We start from the raw sequence: 23,433 nt of genomic DNA on the forward strand, positions 1-23,433 counted from the left end.
CCTTTTCTCCGGACTGAGCGGTGAAGACGCTCGCTCTCATTGGACGAATCCCAACCCAAATAAACATTTATGGACAAAATTGCTCATTTTCCTTGTAATAAAACGGTTAGTTGTGTTTTTCTTTCATTCGAACTTGATGGAGCTGGAAAGCTGACAGACCCTCGCTCGATAAACAGAGACACAGTAAAGACAAAGTGGAGTTTATCAGCTTCATTTGAGCTGCTTTATTGTCGAAACGGTATAAACTTTGACTGATTTCCTCCTTTTTTTTCAAGTCTCACAAAGATATTCCTCCTTCCTACGGTACCAGCAACAACCTCCTCGCTCACCTCTTACTTCTTTTCTTTCTTTCTTTTTTTGTTCACTGGGCTTCAGTCTGTTGTTTCCATGCCAGAAAAAACTGAAACGCTGAGGTTTAACTCCACCATTGAGATTATTTCTGCCTCCAAGAAATGTCTGCACGGCTGAAATTATAATTGTAGGTTAGGGTTTGTGTTTTTTTTTTTTTTTTATTCTTTGTGTAGGATAGTTGGAGCAAGGCACCAAACACTGCCAGGGCCGCCTTCCCATCGGGATTAAAAACAAAAAAAAAAAAACACAAAAAATAAAATAAAATAAAATAAATGTGTGCACTCGCAGCGGCGCGAGCAGCTCGGGATAAAAGCCTCCACCAAAATGACATATGTTAAAACAAGCGTGATCCTGCATGCAGAGGATTGCAGCGGCGTCACAGCCAGGGAGTAATAAGCTCGGCCTGCGTGTTGGCTGGAGCTCTGTGATTGCTCAGGTGGATGTGCTTCGTGTTGTATTTAATCGCTCTGTTTGGCGATTGAAGCCGCCCCCCCCAGCACATCCACATCCACACACACACACACACACACTCACACACCCCCGCCGCCACCCCTCCGCCCTCCCCCGCCGCTTGTTGTCATGTTAAAGGTAAATAAGTCACTGTCTGGCCCGGATGATAGCATTCATTAAGGATGCTGAACAAAGCCGCGGCGCGCTGCAATGCACAGCGGTGCGTTTATTGCTTTCTCCATACCCTCTTCTTCCAGGCCTGCATTCAGCGCAGTGTGCGTGGTACATTATGGCACTCAACCCAACACACACACACACACACACACACACTCACACACACACACCCTCCTCCTCACCCTCTCTCCTCTCCTTTTCTTTCTTTTTCCCGTGCAGATGAAATGAAAGATGATTTCGACGCCCTGGGGCCCGACGCCGCTCTGCAGGCGGTTGGAAATGGTACAGGTGAGTCCAGCCTTCCACCTCCACCTTTTTTTTATTTTTTATTTATTTTTTGCACATCCATATATGTGCGTCTGGCTCTCTTCCTGTGCGATTTCCTGTCGCTGAAGTGACACTTTTTAAAAAACAACGGGGACAAAAACAAACACGCCCGCAAAAATGAAAAAGCTCTGTAATTAAAGGCGAGAGATCTTTGCTCGGCCGACTCCGTGAACTCCCAGAGCTCATTACGATCGCCGTTCAGCGCCGCATATCTCTGCACCGCCGCCACCAACACAAATTCCTGTATGTTTACTGTACTTGGCAGCTAAAGTGACTCTAATTTTCATTATCTTGGATTACAAAGGGGCGCCGCGTTCGGCCTGCCCGGGTCGGCTCGAGTGTGTTTCAGGGAGCGCTCGCCGGCTCCCGGTGGAAACGAATCCTACCTGCCATGTTTTATTAAGGCGACAGAGCTGATTTCCAGCCGTGCGCCCCTCCCAGGCATTAGGCTCTCCCTTCCATGATATCATCCTGGCCACCCTGACAATTGGCCCGAGATGCTGCCATTGGTAAACCAAGCGCACCCCACAGAACGCCAGCCCTGCCTTCAAACTCTCCCTTCAACTCTAATTACTTTCTGGTACTGCTGTTTCTCTCTCTCTCTCTCTCTCTCTCTCTGTGTGTGTGTGTGTGTGTGTGTGTGTGTGTGTGTTCGCTGCGAGGGTGTTTCTCTGCATGTGTGTGTGTGTTTCGCTCGGTCTCTGTGACCGTGTGGTGGCGTGCAGCAGAGCATTTTCTTCTTCATTTTTTAAAACTTTTTCTGAAGATTCAAGCACAGCGAATGTTTTCCATTTTGGCTGTTAAGGGTTTTTTTTTGTGTGTGTGTGTGTGTGTGTGTGTGTGTGTGTGTGTGTGTGGAAACAATACTGTGGCACCGCCGCTCGCCTCGCCCACCAGATCACATCACATGTGATTTCGTTTTAGGGACTTGAGCAGTTTGATCACGTCCCGCTGCCAAAGCGCACTTTGATCCAGGTGATTTCCTCCGTCACTGGAAAGGAAGAGTCGGCCGTTTTCTTCTTACAGAAAAACATCTTACTTCTATTTTTTTATTTATTTTGCAGTTAAGCCGATGCCCTTATCCAAAGTGGATTCAGAGAGCGGTGAACTCTGCTATCAGACTTCAAAACAAAACAAAACATGCGCCCCGCGTGATCACGCTCGATCGAAACAGCAGAGGAAACGCGAGCCTGAGAAGGAAAAATATGAGAGATTATTAAAGCTGCATCAGACTGAAGCTTAATCTCAGCGCGTCGTCTAAATAAAATTTCATTACGGGGAGGATTTACGTGTCGGAGTCGCACACCGGCTGGGGAAATCTGTGCACGGAAAAGCCGACACAGTTACGACGTTTGGAGTCTTCGAACGCCGCGGCCAGGATCATCTAATGAGAGCGCTGGAAATGATGCGATCACAAAAAAAAAAAGAAAAAAAAAAAGGAGAAGATCCATTGGCACCGATGACATTTCGGTGCCATTTTTGACAACCGAATATCCGCTACCTTGACCTTTCACAAATTGGGCCGCAAAGTCATCACGGCCGAACAAATCGCTCTTTAAACCTCACCTTGGCTCGCCGGCTGAGCGGCTAATTAAAGCGGCGAGCCTGATGAGACGTCGCCGCTCCGTTTTTTTTTAGTTTTTTTTGTTAGGTTTGACAGCGGCGATACGATAGCACAACCGCTTCAAGGATCTCTCCAGGTTGTTAAGTAGGTTGTGTGTTTGTGTGTGTGTGGCTTTGAAAAGTCCGTCGTCCCCTTGACTAATGAAGGTTGCTGATTTCGCCTCGGTTTGTTTTGTTTTTTTTTTTTTTTGCGGCGGCGGCGGCGGCGGCTATCTCCACGCTGCAGCTTAGGAGTTTCCCCGAAGAGAGGGGACGGGGAAATAATTTGAGAAAAACGGCATTGTGTGGCCTCAGCACTTTGGCGGGCTTAAGATACACCCCGCACGGCGATGGCAAAGCTTTTTTTTTTTCGACTTCTCTCTCTCTTTTTTTTTTTTTTTTTTTTTTTTGCAGTGTGTTGTGGTTTGGCCCTGGTAATCTGTTCAACACAGAATCAACAGAAACCACCGTCTCTTGATTGACCTTATATGTGAAAGTCGATACAAAAAGAGACGTGGCTGCTCTGCTGCTGATTAAGCTTTGCTGCTGCTTTCTTTTTTTTTTTTTTTTTATCTTTTTACACTCTGACAAATGCACTCCACCGTCTCCAGTCCAGTCAGATTTCACGTGATGAGTAAAGCGGGCCGCTGAAGTTTGTTTTCACACACGCTTCTTTAACAGCTCGTGTTCGCCGTCGATGGCCGTGTGTGTGTTTATCTCCCCGCGCTCGGATTAGGTTACGTTTCTTATTTTAGCCGGCGTGCCGTGACAAGCCAACCTGTAATTTAGATGTATTCTCCCCCAAAGCACCGCTGTAATGTTTTAGGCCGGCTGTCCTCATCGCATTTCCACCAAGATGTTCCCAATATCCTCCTGTAAGACATTTCTCTGGGGAAGAAACCAATCCAATTTTTTCTTCTTTTTTTCCCCCTCCCTCTCTCTCTCTCTCTCTCTGTATCTCCTCCTCTCTCTCTCTCTCCGTCCAGTCAAGAACGTCGATTGCACCTCCGAGTTCGAGGACTTCTTCGCCAAGCGGAAGCTGGACGACAGCGAGAGCCACGTGGTCAGCATCGCCGAGTACCTGCAGCGCGGCGACACCGCCATCATTTACCCAGAAGCCCCGGAGGAGCTGTCCCGCCTCGGCACGCCGGAGGCCACCGGCCCCGAGGAGAACGGTACGGGTCCCGCCGGGCCGGGAGGGGTCCGTGGTCAGGGGCGCGGCCAAGAATTTTGGGCCCCATGAAAAAAAAAAAATCGATTTACTCGATGATGGTTTAATAATTTTGTATTAGTTTTTACCTTTTTTTTGGGGCCCCTGTTAGTGGTGAAAGATTAAAGTTTGCACGCAGAAAAATAAAGGTGCCAACTAGAACGGGACATGGTTCCTTAGAGAGAGGGTGTAGGAGAACCCTTCAGTTCTTCAAAGAACCCGCTCAGAAGGTTCAGTGGTGCCTCAGCTCTCTTAGGAACCACAAACTGGAGAAAAGAAATAGTTCATTCTTAATCCTTAAAGGAAAAATAAAGGTGCCGGCTGGAGCTGGACTCGGTTCCTCAGAGTGTTGGTGTAGGAGAACCACCTCTGCTCGCACACAGAACCTGTCCGACCCTGGTTCTTTAACGAACTGTGTCGTTAAAGGGTTCTTCAAAGGTGCTTCCAAGACCTGTAAAAAAAAAAAAAAAAAAAAGCCGGAGAGCCTTTTTATGGGACTAGAAATGGTTCCCCCAACAACTTTAATCCAAAGCAAAAGTTCTCCAAAGAACCTTTTTTCAAAATAGTGCAGCCAACTGACTCAATAAAACACACACCTTTATTTCAAAACCTTTATTTTTCTGTGTGTAGGAGCAGGGAGGTGACAGGAAGGCCGTAGTTTAGGAACAGAGGAAGGTTCAGCATTCCCGTGGGTCCTGGGATTTTGGAAAGTCAGACAGGGAAAGTCAGGGAAAGTCATGGAAAGTCATGGAAAGTCATGGAATCTGCCAGCCTCAATTTAAAAGTCATTATCCAAACAAAGAGCTTTAATAAATCCTCTAGACATGAAGTATAAGTCAAAAACCTCAAGTTATGTGATGCACGTCATGGAAACTGAACATTATAGTCACGGAAAAGTCATGCAGTTTTACATTTGACATAGAACGAGAACCCTAAAGATTAAAAAACCTGGTGAAAATGAAGGTGTGACCATCAACCCTTAATCATCCACAGCGGCTCGTTTGCATCATTTTAAAAAAAAACAAAAAAAAAAACACGAGGACCAAAATATCTCTCCGGCCCTCAGCTCCAAACACTTTCCAAAAGCTGTTTCGAGCATGAATTTCACCACACCATCACGTTAAGATGGTGAAATCTTTCGCGGCGTGTGTGTGTGTGTGTGTGTGTGTGTGTGTGTGTGTGTGTTTGGGTTGATAGTGAACTTGGAACCTCCTGTTGCACGTCGCCGTCTGTCAGATACTCGCTTCGGGAAAAGTGACGGTTGTCGGAAAATAATAAAAAAAAAAAAAAAGCATACACACACACACACACAGCATGACGGGTGGAAAAAAGGCAAGGAAACGGCGAGAGAGGGAGGGAGGGGCCGGCGGGACGGTCGGAGGGGGGGTCGAGACAGAACAGCAGCTCGTCTCGCTGACACGGCCGGGCAGCTGTTGGTCCCACAGATTCGCCGGATGCCTCGGTGTTTACCTACAGTCTTAAGCAACAGCTGGGCAGGGGCCTGAAATCAGATAGTTCACCTCTGAGGCTCCCGGGAGGAGAGGGAGGGGGCTCGACTTGGAACGGGCTCGTGATTCATGCCTCAGACATGATGAACGTGTCAGTGGGAACGGAATTAAACAGGGGGGCAGTTAAAAGCAATTAGAAAGGTATGGGGAAATGTGTGTGTGTGTGTGTGTGAGGGTGTGAAATCACGCCTGCTTTTGCATGTTTTCACCAGAAAACCCAGCAAATCAGTCCACTGGATCTCTGATGACCGATGAATTGTTTTTAGTTTTTATTTTCTGTGGCTGCTGGTCAGACTAAGGAAGATGTTTAAGGGCTCTGATCAGACTTTGCCTCCATTTTCCACACTTTAAACACTAAACGACCAGTCAAGTCATTGGGAAAAAATAATCAGTAGATTAATCGACAATGGAAGTGATCATTAGCTGCAGCCATGTGGAAGCATCAGAGAGGCTGGAAAACTTAAAAACGCCTCTGCGACTCCACTGCTTCGTTGTTCCGGTGAGATTTTGAGATTTTTTTTTGGACGCTGAAGATCGAGGAGAAGAAGCCGCACGAGTGGCCACGAAAGTCCGATGCAGAGGCTCTCTCTCACCGATGCAGAACTTGGAAAAAAATATCGATATTTACAAAAGTCGCTCGAGTGCAAAAAGAAAGTCTGACAAAAGTAAGAAGTGCTCAAAACAAATGCGTGAAAAAATGCAAGAAAAACCTGATTTGATCCCTTTTATCACCCTTTTTTTTTTCTCTCTTGCACTTGAGCACTTCATATTAAATGAATAGTTTTGCCTCCATGTTGGACTTTTCCTGTGTTTCTGTGTCCGGTGCACAGATTCTTCGAGGGAAATTTCATGATTTGGCCTATTATTTATTGATTTATTTATTTATTTTGCTGCAGACAGATTCTGCGCACACTAAATGATTCATCAATTAATCAAAAAGAGAGAAAAAAAAAAAAGAACAATGAAAATAATCAGCCCTAATCACATGGCTTGTTTGTTGCCATGTGAAGGAAACAGAGACGAAGGGAAGGGAAGAGAGAGGAGTGTGGGAGTGCTGTAGCAGCCTGTGTGTGTGTGTGTGAGTGTGTGTGTGTGTGCACGTGAAAAGAAGTGTGTGTGTGTGTGTGTGCGGAGGCGGGAGGAGGTCGTAGTGCAGCGGATGCCAGCCTGACACCGTGGCGCTCATGTGGAGCAGATTGCACAGATAGCTCCCATACCACTCTGGGCAGTCCGCCCGCTCGCTGCCATTGATTCGCTGACCTTTTGGCCCGCTTTCCCTTCCCTTCCCGTCCTCCTCCTCCTCCTCCTTACCCCTCCCCACACCCCTCCCCCTCCTCCTCCTCCTCCTCCTCCTCCCCCTCCTCCCGCTGTCTCCTGTGCAGACCTGCCACCTGGAACGCCAGATGCCTTCGCCCAACTGTTGACCTGCCCCTACTGCGACCGGGGCTACAAGCGTTTGACATCGCTGAAGGAGCACATCAAGTACCGCCATGAGAAGAACGAGGAGAACTTCGCCTGCCCCCTGTGCAACTACACGTTTGCTTACCGCACTCAGCTTGAGCGGCATATGGCCACGCACAAGCCGGCGAGGGACCAGGTGAGGCGGATTTTTACAAAAAATTATATTCCTTGCACCCCCCTCCCCTCTCTCTCTTTTTCTCTCTCTCTCTCTCTCTTGTGCGCCTTCCCCTTTCATTTTATTCCTAATGTGCTCTGATCCCTCGGAGAAAAGAGATCATTTTTTCTGATTGGCAATCATTATTAATTTTTCATGGCATTTTGAAGATGCAGATCCTTTAATGGTAATAACTTTAATTGAGGCCCTAAATGGTTTTTTGATGGCCCTCCCTGATATGATTTTCCAGTCTCGTGTTCACGATCGAATGATTGTGTTAATTTCCAATTTGGAAATTTTTATCAGCTCCTTAACTTCACTCCACTTCTGGCCTTTAATGTTCTTTTCGGAGCAGCGGTCGTAGTACTCCATCACCCCCCCACCCCCCACCTCCCCTCGCTCTCTCTTCGTCGTCGTCGTCCTCCCCCTCCCCTCTTCTAATTTCATGCACTGCATAAACATCTGTGTATACTTGGGATTTTCTCAAGCGATTTATACCCTATATGTCTGAAATATAATGTGAATCTGCTGGCAGTTAGCATGAATCACCTTAAAGTCCTGCGAGGTGAAAACATATCCAGCAGTCACGGGTGTTTAACTCGCTTGTCAGCTTTAAGTTTAAGAGGTGGGATGAGATAGATTGTGGCAAAAAAAATTGCACGCTTTCAGAGCTGTAACACATTTGGAGGAGGAGGAGGGGGGGTGATTATAACTTCTCAGTGTACTAAATTTGCAGCAGGAAATTTTTTAAGTATATAGAGTCGGAGTATTTCTGCTGTGGAGGATAATTATGATTCAGGAGTTTGTTTCGAAAATGAAATGTGTTCATGCAGGACCTGAGGTTACTCTCTGAAATGTAGAGGATCCACTTTAGGAACGTGTTTTTTTTTTTTTTTTTTTTTTTTTTTTTTTTTTTTGCTTAGCAAGGACTTAAACCTGTAGCTTATTTTGTGGTAAAAACTGAAATTCACTTTTGTCTAACTGCTGATTTCCCCGTGTTCAGTGCAAACTATATATCTGCCCCGGGGCCTTAAAAACAACAAAACAAACACAAAAAGAATTTAGAAACTCAGAGAAGTGTGTCACAGTATTCAAATAGCACCAGGTATGTTTCATTTTATATCATCAGATTTCATTTATTTCAGGTGGAACATGTCTCGTTTTTTTGTTAACCACGTCTACATTGCAAAAACCTTCCCTCATTATTCATTTGGCCTCATATTCAGGATTAAAATCGTGTTAATCCCACTTGTTTCCGGTGCACTTTCCCTTGTTTTAGGATATTGTTGTTTCTGGGAACAAGTATAAATATGTTGAAATAGTAAAATGGTAAATATGGAGAGATGTGATTAGGAGATGAACTGCAAAAGATCGGCGCTCAAAACTTAATCTGAGGCGAAATAAGATGTTGAAAGCGGAGTGTGGCTCTTTTTTCACAATCTCAGATGTCTCTTGAGTAATTTTAGGACACAGAACAGAGCAAACACAAGAATCTGTATTTAACACATCATGAACTAAGATGACATCTTAAAATCTTTTTTTTTTCCTTCAAAGAAGGGTAAAAAAAAAAAAAAAAAAGCAGGTGGCAGTGGGATGAGATAATCCAACTTGTTTCAGATGCAGTTTCAAGAATGTAATGCTGAAATATGCAGAATAAGGCAGATTAGCCCACTAGGACCAGGAAAATGACACTTGGTTAAAAAAACAAGTGGGATTATCTCATCTCTCTGTCAGATTTTTTAACCTCGTTAGATTTTTTTGCACATGTTTGTGTATTAAATCAGAAACTCCTTACAAATGAATGATGGATGAATCAGCGCTGAAGCCAATCAGAGCTGAGGTGATGTAAGCGGATGCCTCGCAGTGTCGGGTCCCAGGTTGTCGGTGTTGTGCCGTGTGCTCTCGAGCGAGGATGACAGGCTCAGACTGGGGCTGATTTGATCAGATGTCAGCAGCCAGCACTTTCACCTGATCTACCAGCTGGGCGTAAACGTGAGCAGATGGGCCGGCCTACTGAGCCGCTGTCCCAATCCTCATATTACAATGCTGTTGCTCGTCCCCTCCAGAGTCCAGTCAATGGCCGCAGACTCCTATTCACTTCCTCAGAGCCGGTTATCTCCTGTTGGAAATGAGCTGCACTGCGAAAAAAAACAAAAAACTAACAAGTCATTTCATCTCAAATTCTGTGTTAAAATTGTAAAAAAATCTGCCAGTGGGATGAGATAATCCCACTTTTTTTCCCCCAGAATTTTCTTGAATCAAATGTCATCTTCTTCATCCCAGTGGGCTGATCTGCTTTATTTATTTATTTATTTATTTTTTACCACTAATTACTGCTTTATGCTTTATTACTGATATGCTTTATTACTAACATGCACTGCAGTTGCACTAAATTACAGAATTGCGCTGAATTCCTGAAGATGCATTGGAGACAAGTGGGTTTGTCTCATCCCACTCGCACATATTCACGTTTTTTTTGTTTTTCATCTTGTTTGAAGAAAAAACAAGATTTTAAGACTTCATCTTTGGTCATGATGTGTTTAATACCGATTCCTGTGTAGAAAGTTTTGTGTATGCATCCTAAAATTGCTCAAGAGGCGTATGAGATTGCAACAAAAGGCCTCACTGCAAAAAAATATCCATCTTGACAACCTATTTAATCTAAGATTAAGCCTTGAAATATTGTTTTTCTTCAAACAAGGTAAAAAAAAAAAAAAACTTACAAAAAAATATTTTTCTTGAACCAAGTGTTATTTTCTTGATCCTTGTGGGCTGACCTGCCTTATTCTGCCTTGTTTCAACACAGTTATATTAAATTCCTGAAATCTCATAAGTGATTTGGACTATCTTTTGCACCGATGTCACTCTTCATTCTCCAAATCACATCTCACTGTATTAACCATTTTACGATCTACAAAGACACACATCAGCCCACCTTAGATATATGCAGCCAGCAGAAAGCCATAATGCCTTTATCAGGCCCATTATTGGTGATAGATCTGGATTGGAAACAAGTGGGATTATCTCATCACACTGGCACTTTTTTTTTTTTTTTACCTAGTTTGAAGAAAAAACAAGATTTGAACTCTCAATATTTGAAGACTGAAGAGACTTATTTGAGACTTTAACATCTTCCTCCTTGGATTTTTCTCTCGAGGGAATTTGAGTTTCCATAGGTGTAGTTTTTTTTTTTTTTTTCTTATTCAAACAAACCATGAATGAAAGTCAAACGCATCCCTTCCTGTGCAGCAGCAGAGACGCCAATGTTTAGAACCACAACTGGAGCAGGATACAGGGTGAATTATAACTGGAGCATTAAAGCACCTGTTTATATGAAAACATCACCCGTTATTGCTGTAATATGTGAGAATAGGAGTTGTTTATTTTTTATATTTTCTGAATTGCCAGTCCGTCTTGCTGAAGTGCATTTGATGGGACGTTAAATTCCTCCATAAACAACAAATTGCACAACAGCAGATCAACACGGGCACTAAGAGCCACGTCTCGATAGGTATGTTTACAAGGCCTAATACTCCTCCTCCTCTTAAACAATTAGCCAAAAATATGACTAATTAGAGGTTATACATATGCAAACGCGCGGCCGAGTCCCCGCCCACCGGCAGGAGCGGCGGGGCTCACACAGATTCACCGGCGAGGCACAGCGTTTGCCGGTGCCATTCACAATTAGCAGCGCAGGAGTGGTTGTGTCTTATTAGCAGCGGTGAGGCAGCGACTAAAGTTTACCGGGCGCCGGTCCTTGGAGGGAAGTAAGGGGGGGTGGTGGCGGGTTGGAGGGGAGCGGGTTGGGGTTGGGGTTGGGGTTGGTGGGGGGTGGAGAGGCACCGAAGCAGCTGTTGCTGTTTGTTTATGCAACTCAGCAACATACGAGCGGTGGGGTCCCTCTCCGGCGCTTGGCGGGGCCCCGGCTCTCCCTGCTTGATCTTTGAAGGTTGGGGCTGTTTGAACAATTCCTCCCAGTCCTCCCAGTGTCCTGCGCGCCGCCATCTGTCTCCCCAGGAATGTGGGTAGAGTCAGCACACACCCCGGCATTTGTCAGCCTGGATCGGGGTGGGTGGGTGGGTGGGTGGGTGGGGGGGTGCTGTGTTTTTTCCCCCTAGCGAGCTCAGAGAAACATGCCTTTTTTTCCTCTTTTCTTTTTTTTTTTTTTTTGTGTGTGTATTTCCTAACCGTTTATCGTCCTCACCTCCCACTTGGAATTCATTGTTTCATGACAGGCGAGCCAGGTTTACACATACGGCGGTGTTGGTGGCGTTGTTGTTGCTGGGTATTATATTTTGATTTTTTTTCTCCTCCTTTTTCTTTTTTTTTTGTCAGAAGACAGGCCTTGTTTGAATTGCAAATTTGATGGATTGCAACTGATGTTTACCTTTGAACAGTGAATCAAGGCCGGGCCTATATGCTCTGTTCTGTATCCTAAGATTATTAAAGAGGTATTTGAGGATTTTTTTTTTTTTTTTTAATTAAAAAAGTCCCAATTAAGAATTTGAGACTGTTTTGGAAAGAAAGGCACAAAGTGTAATTCAAACAGTGTGACTACAGGTATGCAAAAAAAGAGAGAGAGAGAGAGAAGGAGCTCACACAAATGGTTTTGAATACCTTTTTGGACTGATTAGGCCCAAATTAATGAAAAGTAGATCAGACTGCCTGTTCTAATGAAGGGGAAACGCTCCTCTAACAAAAAAAAAAAAAAAAAGTCTTTTCATTTATTCTATTTTCCGGGCTGCCAAATTCTAAAGGCATGCCTCCTTTGGCTGAGGAGCCAGGAAATTAAAAGGTATGTGATTCTCTCTGTTATCACCGCCGCTCCTGTAGTCGCTCGACGGAGGTGGGAGTAGAAAGCCAAGATGCCTCTTTGGCGACAGGAGCCATTTGGCTTGTTGCTTGTTGTCATGCCGACCAATTGTGATTATTTACTGAACTCTCACCCCCATGATGTTTGTGTGGTTCTCAATGTGAATCTCTCTCTTTCTCTCTCTCTCTCTCTCTCTCTCTCTCTCTCCCTCTTTCGCACAGCACCAACTGCTCAACCAAGGGGCTGGCAACCGCAAGTTCAAATGCACCGAGTGTGGCAAGGCCTTCAAATACAAGCACCATCTGAAGGAACACCTCCGGATTCATAGCGGTGGGTAGGAAGGGGAGAGCTGCCCCGCTCTTTGAATATTCATAACCCTGATTTGAGACCACCATGAACTTCGCATGATCTGGAAAAAATTCCTCGGGTTGATTACACGCCTACTGATAATGGACACTCGGCTTGGCTGGGTTGAAGTCACAGTGAAATGTAAATTAACTTTTTTCAAGTTGGTGGTGAATTTACCATGCCAGAATATTCAGCTGTTGAACAATAAATGGTAAATGATTTACTAAAATTTATTAAAACAGTGCACCTTCAGTAGTGATGTGATTTTAACATTTTTAACCAATTTTGAAAGATGCCTTTTCGTGTAAAGTCAAGCTCTATAGATACATCATCACATCCTGATTGATTTCTATGATTGCTGTTAGTACTATTAGTGTTTTACTGCACTAGTATTGCATTTTGTGCACAATCAGGCATCTGACCCAGTATTTTTCTCCCTTACAGGTGAAAAACCATACGAATGCCCCAACTGTAAGAAGCGTTTCTCCCACTCAGGCTCCTATAGCTCTCACATCAGCAGCAAGAAGTGCATTGGCCTCATAGCCGTCAATGGCAGGATGCGCAACAACATGAAGACGGGCTCCTCCCCCACCTCGGCCTCGTCCTCGCCCACTAACACCGCCATCACACAGCTGCGGCAGAAGCTGGAGAACGGCAAGCCGCTGGGCCTCGCCGACCACAACAACCACCTGAACATCAAGACGGAGCCGCTCGACTTCAACGACTACAAGCTCATGATGGCCTCCCACGGGTTCGGTGCGCCCGGGCCCTTTATGAACGGAGGCATGGGAGGGAACAGCCCGCTGGGCATCCATCACAATTCGACAGCCCAGAGCCCCCTGCAGCACCTCGGGATGGGGGTGCTGGATTCACAGCTTCTGGGCTACCCGGGGCCGCTGGCGAACAACCTGAGCGAGGTTCAGAAGGTCCTCCAGATCGTGGACAACACTGTGTGCAGGCAGAAAATGGACTGCAAGCCGGAGGAGCTCTCCAAGCTCAAGGCGTACATGAAGGAGCTCGGGTCCCAAATCGAAGAACAGAAACAAGGGCTGACATCGTCGGGGGGCCCTCCAGTCGGTCTTCCGGTCGTCAATCACAACGGCGCCACCAAAAGCATCATCGACTACACATTAGAAAAAGTGAACGAAGCCAAAGCTTGCCTCCAGAGCTTGACTACAGACTCAAAGAGACAGATTAGCAATATCAAACGAGAGAAATCCAACCACACGCTTGAAGGAGGTATGGATGAGAAGATGCAGGAGAACAACATGTTTACACCTTTCGCTTGCCAATACTGCAAAGAAACCTTCCCCGGTCCCATACCTTTGCATCAGCACGAACGCTACCTGTGTAAAATGAATGAAGAAATCAAGGCGGTTCTGCAGCCTAGTGAGAACCTGATGCCCACCAAACCAGGGATATTCATGGAGAAGAACACCCACTTACTCTCCTCCATGTTGGCTGAGAAGGGACTACCTGCTCCCATCAACCCTTACAAGGACCACATGTCCGTGCTGAAGGCGTACTTTGCCATGAACATGGAGCCCAACTCGGAGGAGCTGCTCAAGATTTCCATAGCGGTCGGCCTTCCTCAGGAATTCGTCAAAGAGTGGTTTGAACAGCGGAAAATGTACCAGTACGGCAGCACCAGAACCCCGCCGCTAGAACACAGGAACAACGCAGATATGGTCATCGGAACAAATAACCACCACACCCCACCAAAAGACTCTATGGCAGCTAGGTCGCCTGTGTCACTAGTCAAACCCACTGACCGCATCACGTCCCCCTCCATCGCGGAGCTCCACAACAACGTCAACAACTGTGACAACGCGCTCAGACATTTGAAAAACCACCAGTTCAGTGGCAGTGCCAAACCGATAGGTGACAAGTTGGACCACTCCCGTAGTAACACCCCTTCCCCTTTGAATCTGTCCTCCGCATCTTCCAAAAACTCACACAGTAGCTCCTACACTCCAAACAGCTTAACTTCGGAAGACCTGCAGGCTGAGCCGCTGGATCTGTCTCTGCCGAGACTCATGAAGGAACCCAAGCATGCACTGACTGTCAAAAGCAGACCTAAAGTCAACAGCATCACCATCGACCACAACACCGTCCCTTCACCCCGTGAGCACTTCGAAGAGCCTTTGAACTTGGCCTATCTCAAGAAGGATTTCTCAGGCTCGACCAACAACGGAAACCTTGAAAAAAGCACTAGCCCCATCTTTGGCATTAATCCCTTTGCTGCCAAACCTTTGTACACATCACTTCCACCTCAGAGCGCTTTCCCACCGGCCACATTCATGCCCCCGATGCAGGCCAGCATACCGGGCCTTAGGCCCTACCCGGGCATGGATCAAATGGGCTTCCTACCACACATGGCCTACACTTACGCAACAGGGGCAGCTACCTTTGCCGAGATGCAACAGAGGAGAAAGTACCAGCGGAAACCAGGTTTCCAGGTAAATAAGCCACCTGTGGTTTTGTAAAGCCCCCCAGGCTCCCTCAAATTCTCTAAACTGATCTGAACTCATTTCTGCACTAATTAAAATTTACTCCAGAGTCTGGGAAGGGCGCACTCACCTGAGATAGACCGAACTGGCAAAGGCATGGAGTTTAAACAGCTGTGAGTGGTATATTCAGAAAGTGAGGCATCGTTATCAGTATCAGCCTGTAAAAGAGGATCAGTTGATACTAGTTTTAGACTTATATTGCCAAAATACCAGGCCAGTGCTGACCTTTCAGTAATAATCAGACACTGTCCAGTCAGTGTTACTTACAGCCGATATTATGGAGGTTATGGATCTGATTTTACTCAGCAGATTCAGCCGACAAAACCTGCAATGAAACCATCCTTCAGGATCTTTCCAAACCACCTAAGGGAATATCATTAGTACAGCTTTCAAGTGGAGAGGTTCCAGGATGGTCTAAATCAGGGATTTTCCAACTTTTTCAATTCCCAGACCTCGAAGTTGACTCTTATTAAGCCACAGACCCCCATTTGAAATGATTCTGCCCTGTAGGGGCCCTGATGTGAAAAGATAGTTTGGTATTAAATTGTTTAGATGCCATTCTTGAACACTGACAGATAAATTCAAAGATTGAAATTAAAAGGTGAGATTAAAACATAATGTTACAATAATTACTCATGCATTTTTGTATTACAGCAAATTAGAGGTAAATTAAAGTCTAGTAAATTGAATTACAGAGGAATTATGGAGACTTTTCTTCATTTTTCAAAGGACCCCATGTAAGCCCTCGAGGATCCTTGGAGGTTGTTTGTTTGGTTTTCCCTATAAATAATGGTATTGTTTGGATTTTTTGAGTTTTTGGCACAAAAATATACCAGAATACAAGCACAAAATGTCAAATGTTGGTCAAAAAAGCTATTCAGTTGAACCCGAGTTATTTTCCAGACTCCGCTGTGGATTGTACTCGGTGTTGAGTGCAGAATACATTAACACTCCTGACTGCAGTCCTCTTCCAGCGCTGGTCTGAGCTCAGATATTTTGTTATTAAATACGGGTGAAAGGCCTTTGTAAAAATGACGAAGGTGAGCCCCGGAGCGGTGCAGTTCTCCCGAATTTTCCCACCGCAACTTTGCTGCATTTTAAAGAGAGAGCAAAGCCAAAATGAGCTTCTACACATGGATTAATAATGCACGGTCTCCATGTTCATTACCACTGAATGCTGAAGGCTGTTTAACATAGAGGGAACCATTTTGATGAAAAAAAGTATTAATAATGTTTCCTATTCTAAGTTATTAAATTAGATTTTAAAAATACAGCTACAGGCGTTTAGTTCAAATTGATTGCAGAGTGATAGTGGTCCGTTCTTAAAACACAGCGCAGTGCCATCCCCGGGAATCATTGTCAGGCCCGACCGACACATATTCATTTAAAAAAAAGAGAGAAAGAAAGAAAGAAAAAAGCTTTGCTGGCTCTCAATATTGCCCATTAGACTCACCTTCTGATTTTAATCACTATATGAGTTTGCAATTTCAAGAATAGGTCACCGCGCTTCCTCTTGTTATGAACCTGTAATGTTGTAATATTGTTCTCCAACAATTCATTTTTAAGACTAATCTTCATCATAAAAGAATATGGAGAATTTTAAAGGAATATGGCAGAATTAACACTCTTGTATAAAATTAGACCACACTGAATACACCATTATGGCTCACTTTCATAATAAGAGAGTGTGTCAGTTATAGATAGCTGATATTAGCCCCCGTCTGAAACTTTTATAAGAAATCAATGCCGGTATGTGCCGATGTTCAAAGATGCATGAGAGTATGTACCAGTGTGTAATTGCTCATCTTACCCGGCAATCACTTTGAAATTGACACAGAAGACATCTATCTTCAGCCAATGTCATATCCAACAAGTGACCTGTCACTTTAAAATAATATCATTTTTTTTATTTAAAGTGTGTCATTATTTGACCCTCTAGTATCCGAGTCCATTCTTGCAACTTTAGTGTGCCGCAGATTAAAACTAATCTCGCCTCTTTAATGTTGATATCTTCTTGTTCAGTGCAAATTTAGCTGCAAGTATATCTTAACAAAAAGCAATTTAAGGGGCTACATAGCTGCTCAGAAGCCCTGAAGACAAAATAATTTAGAAATGTGTTCATAAAGTTGCAGGGGGAAAAAATGCACAGAATTATCTCGGTTATGTCAAATTACTTTTGTCCGTTTGTTATGGTAACGCTGCGACCTGGTGTGGTAATGTCTTTAATTACTATTTTTATTTTTTGTATTTTGTCGCTAAGCGCTCGTTGCTGCACTTCACCTGTCAATCAAACCGTGTGGGCGGGACTTGGAGTTCCTGTTTCCTGTCCGCCCAGTTCTTCTTCTTCTGTTAGTTCCAAACAAAGCAGAAAATGCATCACTTCCTGTGCAGCAGGAAACAGTGGCCAGACAGTTAAAGAGGAGCAACAGCTTATTCACATGATATTGTCTCACATTTCCACTTTAAAGGGCCATACCGGTGATTTTCAAATGTGAATTTTTAGCCGAAGCAGCCGCCTTTAAAGTCCTCATCAATCAGAAAGCACACAGCTGATAATTGGCTGTGGAAAGCAAAATATCGTCAAAACACAACAGTGCTGCTGCTTTTAGGAAAACTCATGTGGAGGACTTTATTCCGCTGATGGAAAACTGGAGTGAAGAAAGTGTGAAGGCTCTGAAAGTTCATGTTCATATCGTAGTGGAATGAATGGAAACCAGCGGCTGGAGGAGAGGGAGGAGGAGTGAAACCCCACTGCTCGCTCTGAGAGGAGATGGGAAAAGAAAAGAAAAGAAAGCATTAATGTGAAGTTTACACATTTTGTTTGTTCGTAAACATGTAAAATCACCCGGTGTGGTCCTTTAACGGGATTATTGTAACAGCTGAGCGATGAATTTCAGGGAACACCTTTTTCCTCAAAATGGAAAATGCCATCACATCCCGTCCAGGTAAAAAAAAAACACGCGATTCATTTTTATTTTTTCTCTCTCTTCTCTTTTCCTTTCTTTTCTTTTCTGTTTTGTTTGGTTTTGTTTGTCTTTAATCCGAAGGGGGACCTGCTCGACGGTACAGCAGATTACATGTCAGGGCTGGACGACATGACAGACCCCGACTCCTGTCTGTCGCGGAAGAAGATTAAGAAGACCGAAAGTGGTATGTACGCGTGTGACTTGTGCGACAAAACATTCCAGAAGAGCAGTTCCCTTCTAAGACACAAATATGAACACACAGGTATATACTGTTCTAGACCCTTATTTTAACCCCCATGCCTTTTTTTTTATGTTTTAAATGTTTGTGTTGCCAAATCCTATCACTCTATATATATATTATATATTTTGTTACCCTTCTACCCCCTTTTTTCTTCTTGTTTCTCCCTCTCTGTTACCCTTAAGTTGAATGTAAACCGAGACCTAACTTGTTTCTTCATTGACAGGGACGAGGTGACGTCAAACTCATGCCTTCAAATGAACTCAAAACAAACTTGAAAGACGCAATTTTGTTATTCCAGTGTTGAAATCTGACTTTTTTTCTGCAAATGAGGTGAAAAAAATGCCAGTGGGACGTAATAATCCCACTTGTTTCCAAAATGATCTCAAATCAAGTGTCATTTTCTGGACCCTCGTACTAAATTGTTGAAGCTGCATTGGAAACAAGTGGGATTATCTCATCCCACTGGCACATTCTTTACCTTGTTTAAACAAAAAAAAGAAAGATTTTAAGACTTAATCTTAGTTGATGATGTGTTTGATAGCAATGCTTGTGTTAGAAAGTTTTGTGTCTGCTGTTCTGTGTCCTGACATTACTCCAGAGGCATCTGAGATTGCAAAAAAATCCACACTGCAAAAACATCTCCACCTTAATAACATTTTTCATCTCAGATTAAGCCTTAAAATCTGTTTTTCTGCAAATTAGGTAACAAATCAGACTCCTACTGACTTCTTCAAAGCCTGTTCCCTCCTGTTGGAAATTATCTGCAAAACATCACTTTAACAAGTTATTTAATCTCATCCTCAGTGTTAAAATCTTGTTTTTCTGCAAACAAGGTTAAAAATCTACCAGTGGGATGAGATAATCCCGCTTGGGTCTAGAATTTTCTCAAATCAAGTGTCATGTACTTGATCCTAGTGGGCTAATCTGCCTTATTCTGACACATTTATTGCTAAATTCCTCCCATTGCTTTATAAACAAGTGGGATTATCTCATCCTACTTGGCCATTTGGCAAGAAAAAAAAAGCAAAATTTTAAGACTTAATCTAAGACAAAGTGGAGATTTTGTCGCAGTGCAATCAAGAAATTTTGAAAAGCACAAACTGTATTTCAAACAGCATGAATACAGGTATGCGGGCAGAGTGATTTTGACTATCTTTTGCAGTGATATCACTCTTCATTTTGCAATCACATCTCGCTATATTAACCATTTTGCTATCTACAAAGACGCACATCAATTCACCTTGGATACATGCAGCAGTGAAAGGCCGTAATGCCTTTATCAGCTCCATTATTGGCGATAGATCTCATCAGCAGCGTGGCACTCAGAAGCTTCTGAGCGCTGATAACAAGTCTTTCATTATAGTTATTATACAGATCCGCTTTCACTAGGTTGCATCATTTTTTTTATTTTATTATTTAGTTTTTCTTTTTTTTTTTATCCGCTATCAGCTCGGCGCCCCGTAGCAGAGCGCTCGGTGCTTTATGCAGGCTTCATGTTATCTGGTCGGACATAAAAGGAAGAGAGGGAGCTCGGTGAACTCTCAAAAATTAAAAAATAAAAAAGTAGGCGCACGTTATCTCCCCGCACACCCCTGCGCCTCGCCCGGGACGCTCCGCGCTGCTTTTTTGTCATCAAATGCGTGCAGCTATCGCCGGTATTCCTGCGCCGAGAGGAATGCAGAGCGGCGGCGGCGGCGGCGGCCAGATGTCGCTGGACCGCGGTCGAGCGAGCGCCGAAACGTCCTCGGCCTCCAGTCGTGTGATTTGTGCGAGGCAGGCGGCCATATTTCCACATGTGCTGAGCAGTTGTAAATAAGAAAAAAGAGAAAGAAAAGGAGGTCAAGGAGGTTGGCTGCAAGTGAGGCGTTTTTTTTTTTTTTTCTTTTCTTTTCTTTTTCGTGCAACATGAGATGTCCGACACGCGGGGGGAAAAAAAAGTGAAAATCATAACAGAGAGTGATTAAAGGATGGCAAGAAACTTAATTCTTTGCATGAAATATTGAGGGACGGGGCCTTTCGACGAACATTACAGGCCGGAGGAGGTTTATTTAGCCGGAGAGGCCAATAAAAGAAAAGAAAAGGATGATGTGGCCAGCTTGGTTTGCACATTTCAGTCTTGGCATCCGAGGCGTCCCGTCAGATTTGGCAGTCGGAGGAGTCCCAGCCCAAAAACCTAATTGAGGGATAGGCGTCACCATGAACTGGAATTGTGTTGAGAGATAAGCAGGGTAACCCCTAGGAGTCTCCCTCCTCAATTTCATCCCGGATTTGTTTACTCCTTCGCCGCGCCTCCTCTTGTTTGTTTGCCTCGCCGTCGTTTATTTATGTTGCATTCATCAGTGTGGCACGCAGGCCTCCCCAAAATAAGTAGTTGCGGTCGAGTTTGCCCATGCTTAAACCACGGGAGGGAATTTCCATAATGTCGACCCACGGATGCGAGTGCACTTTCTCACCCGAGCCGCTCGCGCTCGCAATTTGAATAAACAAATAGCCCTAAGTCGTAAGTCAAAGTTAGATTTAATACTCGCCGATGCCTTTTTTTTTTTTTTTTTTTTTTGGTATTTGCTTCATGCCATCCAATTCATCAGAGTTTTGCCTCGATCTTTGCTTGCTTTTCTGACTTGTGTGTGATTATTTGTTGTGGTGCTGGTGGTGGTGGTGGTGTGGTCGGGGGGGAGCGAGGCAGACGACTCACGCCCCGGTTCTCCTGTGTGTTTTGTGTCTCCGCAGGCAAGCGGCCGCACCAGTGCCAGATCTGCAAGAAGGCCTTCAAACACAAACACCATCTCATCGAGCACTCCAGACTGCACTCCGGGGAGAAGCCGTACCAGTGCGACAAGTGCGGGAAGCGCTTCTCCCACTCGGGCTCCTACTCCCAGCACATGAACCACCGCTACTCCTACTGCAAGCGGGAGGCCGAGGAGCGGGAGGCGGCCGAGCGGGAGGCCCGGGAGAAGGGCCACCTGGAGCCCACGGAGCTGCTCATGAGCCGGGCCTACTTGCAGGGGATCACTCCTCAGGGTTACCCGGAGCTGGCGGAGCGCGAGGCCATCCTGAGGCACGAGGGCGTGAACGGAGGGATCAGAGAGGGACGGAAGGAAGTGGAAGGAACGTACGCGAAGATGGGACGGCGGGACGAGGAGTTCGAGGAGGAGGAGGAGGAGAGCAAGAGCATGGACACGGACCCGGACACGTTGAGGGACGAGGAGGAGAACGGAGAGCACTCGATGGACGATAGCTCGCTGGACGGCAAAACGGAAACCAAATCGGATCACGAGGACGCCATGGAGGACGGCATGTAATCATCTGCGACAGCACTCACTAAAACAAACAAACAAACAAACGAAAAAAAAAACACAACAAAAACAAACAAAAAAAAAAAAAGCTTCCCACCATCTTTTACTTTTGTTTTCCTTTTTCCTTTTCCTTTGGGTTCAGTATTCTTAGCGGTTTAAAGAACACGCTGCCGTGTTTTTTAAGCTGTTCGTGCACGTGCCTGAAGCTTCCGGGAAGCTTTTCTTGGACAGACTCCTCGGGGAGGACGGGGCGGGACGGGGAAAGACGTGGACTCACGAATCAAACCGGAGGAGGAGGAGGCATTGGGGGCGGGCCGGGCCGGGCGGGGGGTTCAGGGTTCTGGTGGTGGCATGGGTTTGTGAAATAAGCTGCATTATGCAAACCGAACAATGAATAAAATGAATACATTTCAAAAAATGTACAGTACTAAGGCCTAAAAATATGTGTGGTGCTAACCTCCTCGAAATAAACCCCTTGTGTTCCATAGTATTTATAGCACAACTAGTGACTTGTACAAATTGCACTCCGCTTCTATAATCACAAACAAAAATAATAATAAAAAGTATTGCCTATGTATATATTTATACAGTGTTGGAAAAAGAGCAGCGGCGTCTGCGCTACGGTCCTTCGATATTCCCCTTCGTTATCGCCCCGCCGTGTCGTCTTCAGTTCTCCAGCCACACTGTTTTAGGCCTCTGCGATTCAACTCCAAAATGAAGGAATTTAATTAATTTTAAAAAAAAAAAAAAAAAAAAAAAGAAGGACTTGTGTGAAGGAGCTTAACGAATACCTGTACAGGTTTTTTTAAAGATAAGTTTTAAAGAGACCTTCGTTTTAAGGGAAAATACAGTTTATGGACAGATGGTATTGGGGAGGGCGGGGGATACAAAAAAAAAAAAACAAAAATGAAGGACGAAGCCTTTGTAAGGTGTTTTTTGATAAGAAAAAAGAAGCCTTATATGCAAACCTTTTAACCTGTGTGTTTTCTGCAAGTGCCACCCTCGTATTGTGTAAAAGGAAGGTTACTTTTTTTCACCAGCTTCAGTATTATGAAATGGTTCACCGTTGTTCTTTGAAGCACCCGTGTCAGTATTAAGACAATAGGCAGCAGTTCCTTAGTTTACATTATGTTGTGCAATGTTTGTTTCTTTAACCTTTTTTTTTGTCAGTATTACACCAAACCATTTTTTTTAAAAAACAACAAATTGCATTCATTTTATTTGTAGGTTTGAAAAAAAAAAAAAAAAAACGACATTATTTATGTGGCCCATTTTATATTTCCTAATTTTATTTATTTCATACTGTTGTGTACAGTACTATAGTTCTTCAATATATAGATATATTTTAGTAAAAAGGAACATGGTGTCGATCATAGGGGCAAATTTTACGTAAAGAGAGCATTTATTGTGTTTTGAAACATTGTGAAATGCGAAGTTTAATCTTTATTATTTTATTTTATTTTTCCTTTTATTTTCCAGTTACTGGAAAATTCCAAAATTTGGGAACTTTTATACAATTGTGAAAACACTGTATTTTCGACTGAAAAAAGAAAAAAATTCCACTTTCTTCATCTTTGTTTCTTTTTTTAAGCTAAAAAAAATGAAGAGGGACTGTTAAATACTATGTATGATATCATGACTGAAGAAGAATCTTTCCTGAAATGTCTTTGTAAAAGTATTATTGAATTCTTAATTTGTAATTTCTCTTGAAAATGACCATGCTCGAATAAAAGTAGCCAAATTACAGAGTACCAAAACCCTCACGCTTCATGTTTATTCACAGTCAGCAGGAACAAATGTGGACGTTGTTGTTTTGGTTTTTTGTTTTGTTTTTTTTTTTGCTCGGGCTCAATTCACTTTTATGTTCTCTCCAAAATGCAAAAAAGTGGACATCTGTGGCCATAAAAATAAAGTTTTTATATCGGGCCTATAAAGAAATCATTGAGAATGAAGGATCTGCTGTCATTATTATGTTAATCTCAGCTTCGCTTTACCTCTTGAATCCGGTGGAAGTGAATTGAC

General features: G+C 44.1%; 1 protein-coding gene across 3 annotated transcripts in view; it reads left to right on the forward strand.

Moving 5' to 3' along the window:
* Positions 1-23,162, forward strand: part of zeb2b (zinc finger E-box binding homeobox 2b) — a 126,140-nt gene extending 102,978 nt beyond the window's left edge. The window contains exons 4-10 of one of the 3 annotated variants that reach the window (XM_030070202.1): positions 1,195-1,263; positions 3,891-4,079; positions 7,005-7,219; positions 12,272-12,380; positions 12,843-14,857; positions 17,956-18,136; positions 20,846-23,162. In XM_030070202.1, the coding sequence (XP_029926062.1) occupies positions 1,195-1,263; positions 3,891-4,079; positions 7,005-7,219; positions 12,272-12,380; positions 12,843-14,857; positions 17,956-18,136; positions 20,846-21,417 (3,350 nt within the window). In that variant the 3' untranslated portion in view covers positions 21,418-23,162. The remainder of the gene's footprint in view (positions 1-1,194; positions 1,264-3,890; positions 4,080-7,004; positions 7,220-12,271; positions 12,381-12,842; positions 14,858-17,955; positions 18,137-20,845) is intronic. The other 2 variants (XM_030070210.1, XM_030070220.1) reach the window with 2 other exon arrangements.
* Positions 23,163-23,433: the final 271 nt, after the last annotated feature.

The sequence above is a fragment of the Myripristis murdjan genome, chromosome 2 (genome assembly GCF_902150065.1).
Source record: "Myripristis murdjan chromosome 2, fMyrMur1.1, whole genome shotgun sequence".
Lineage (NCBI taxonomy): Eukaryota > Metazoa > Chordata > Actinopteri > Holocentriformes > Holocentridae > Myripristis > Myripristis murdjan.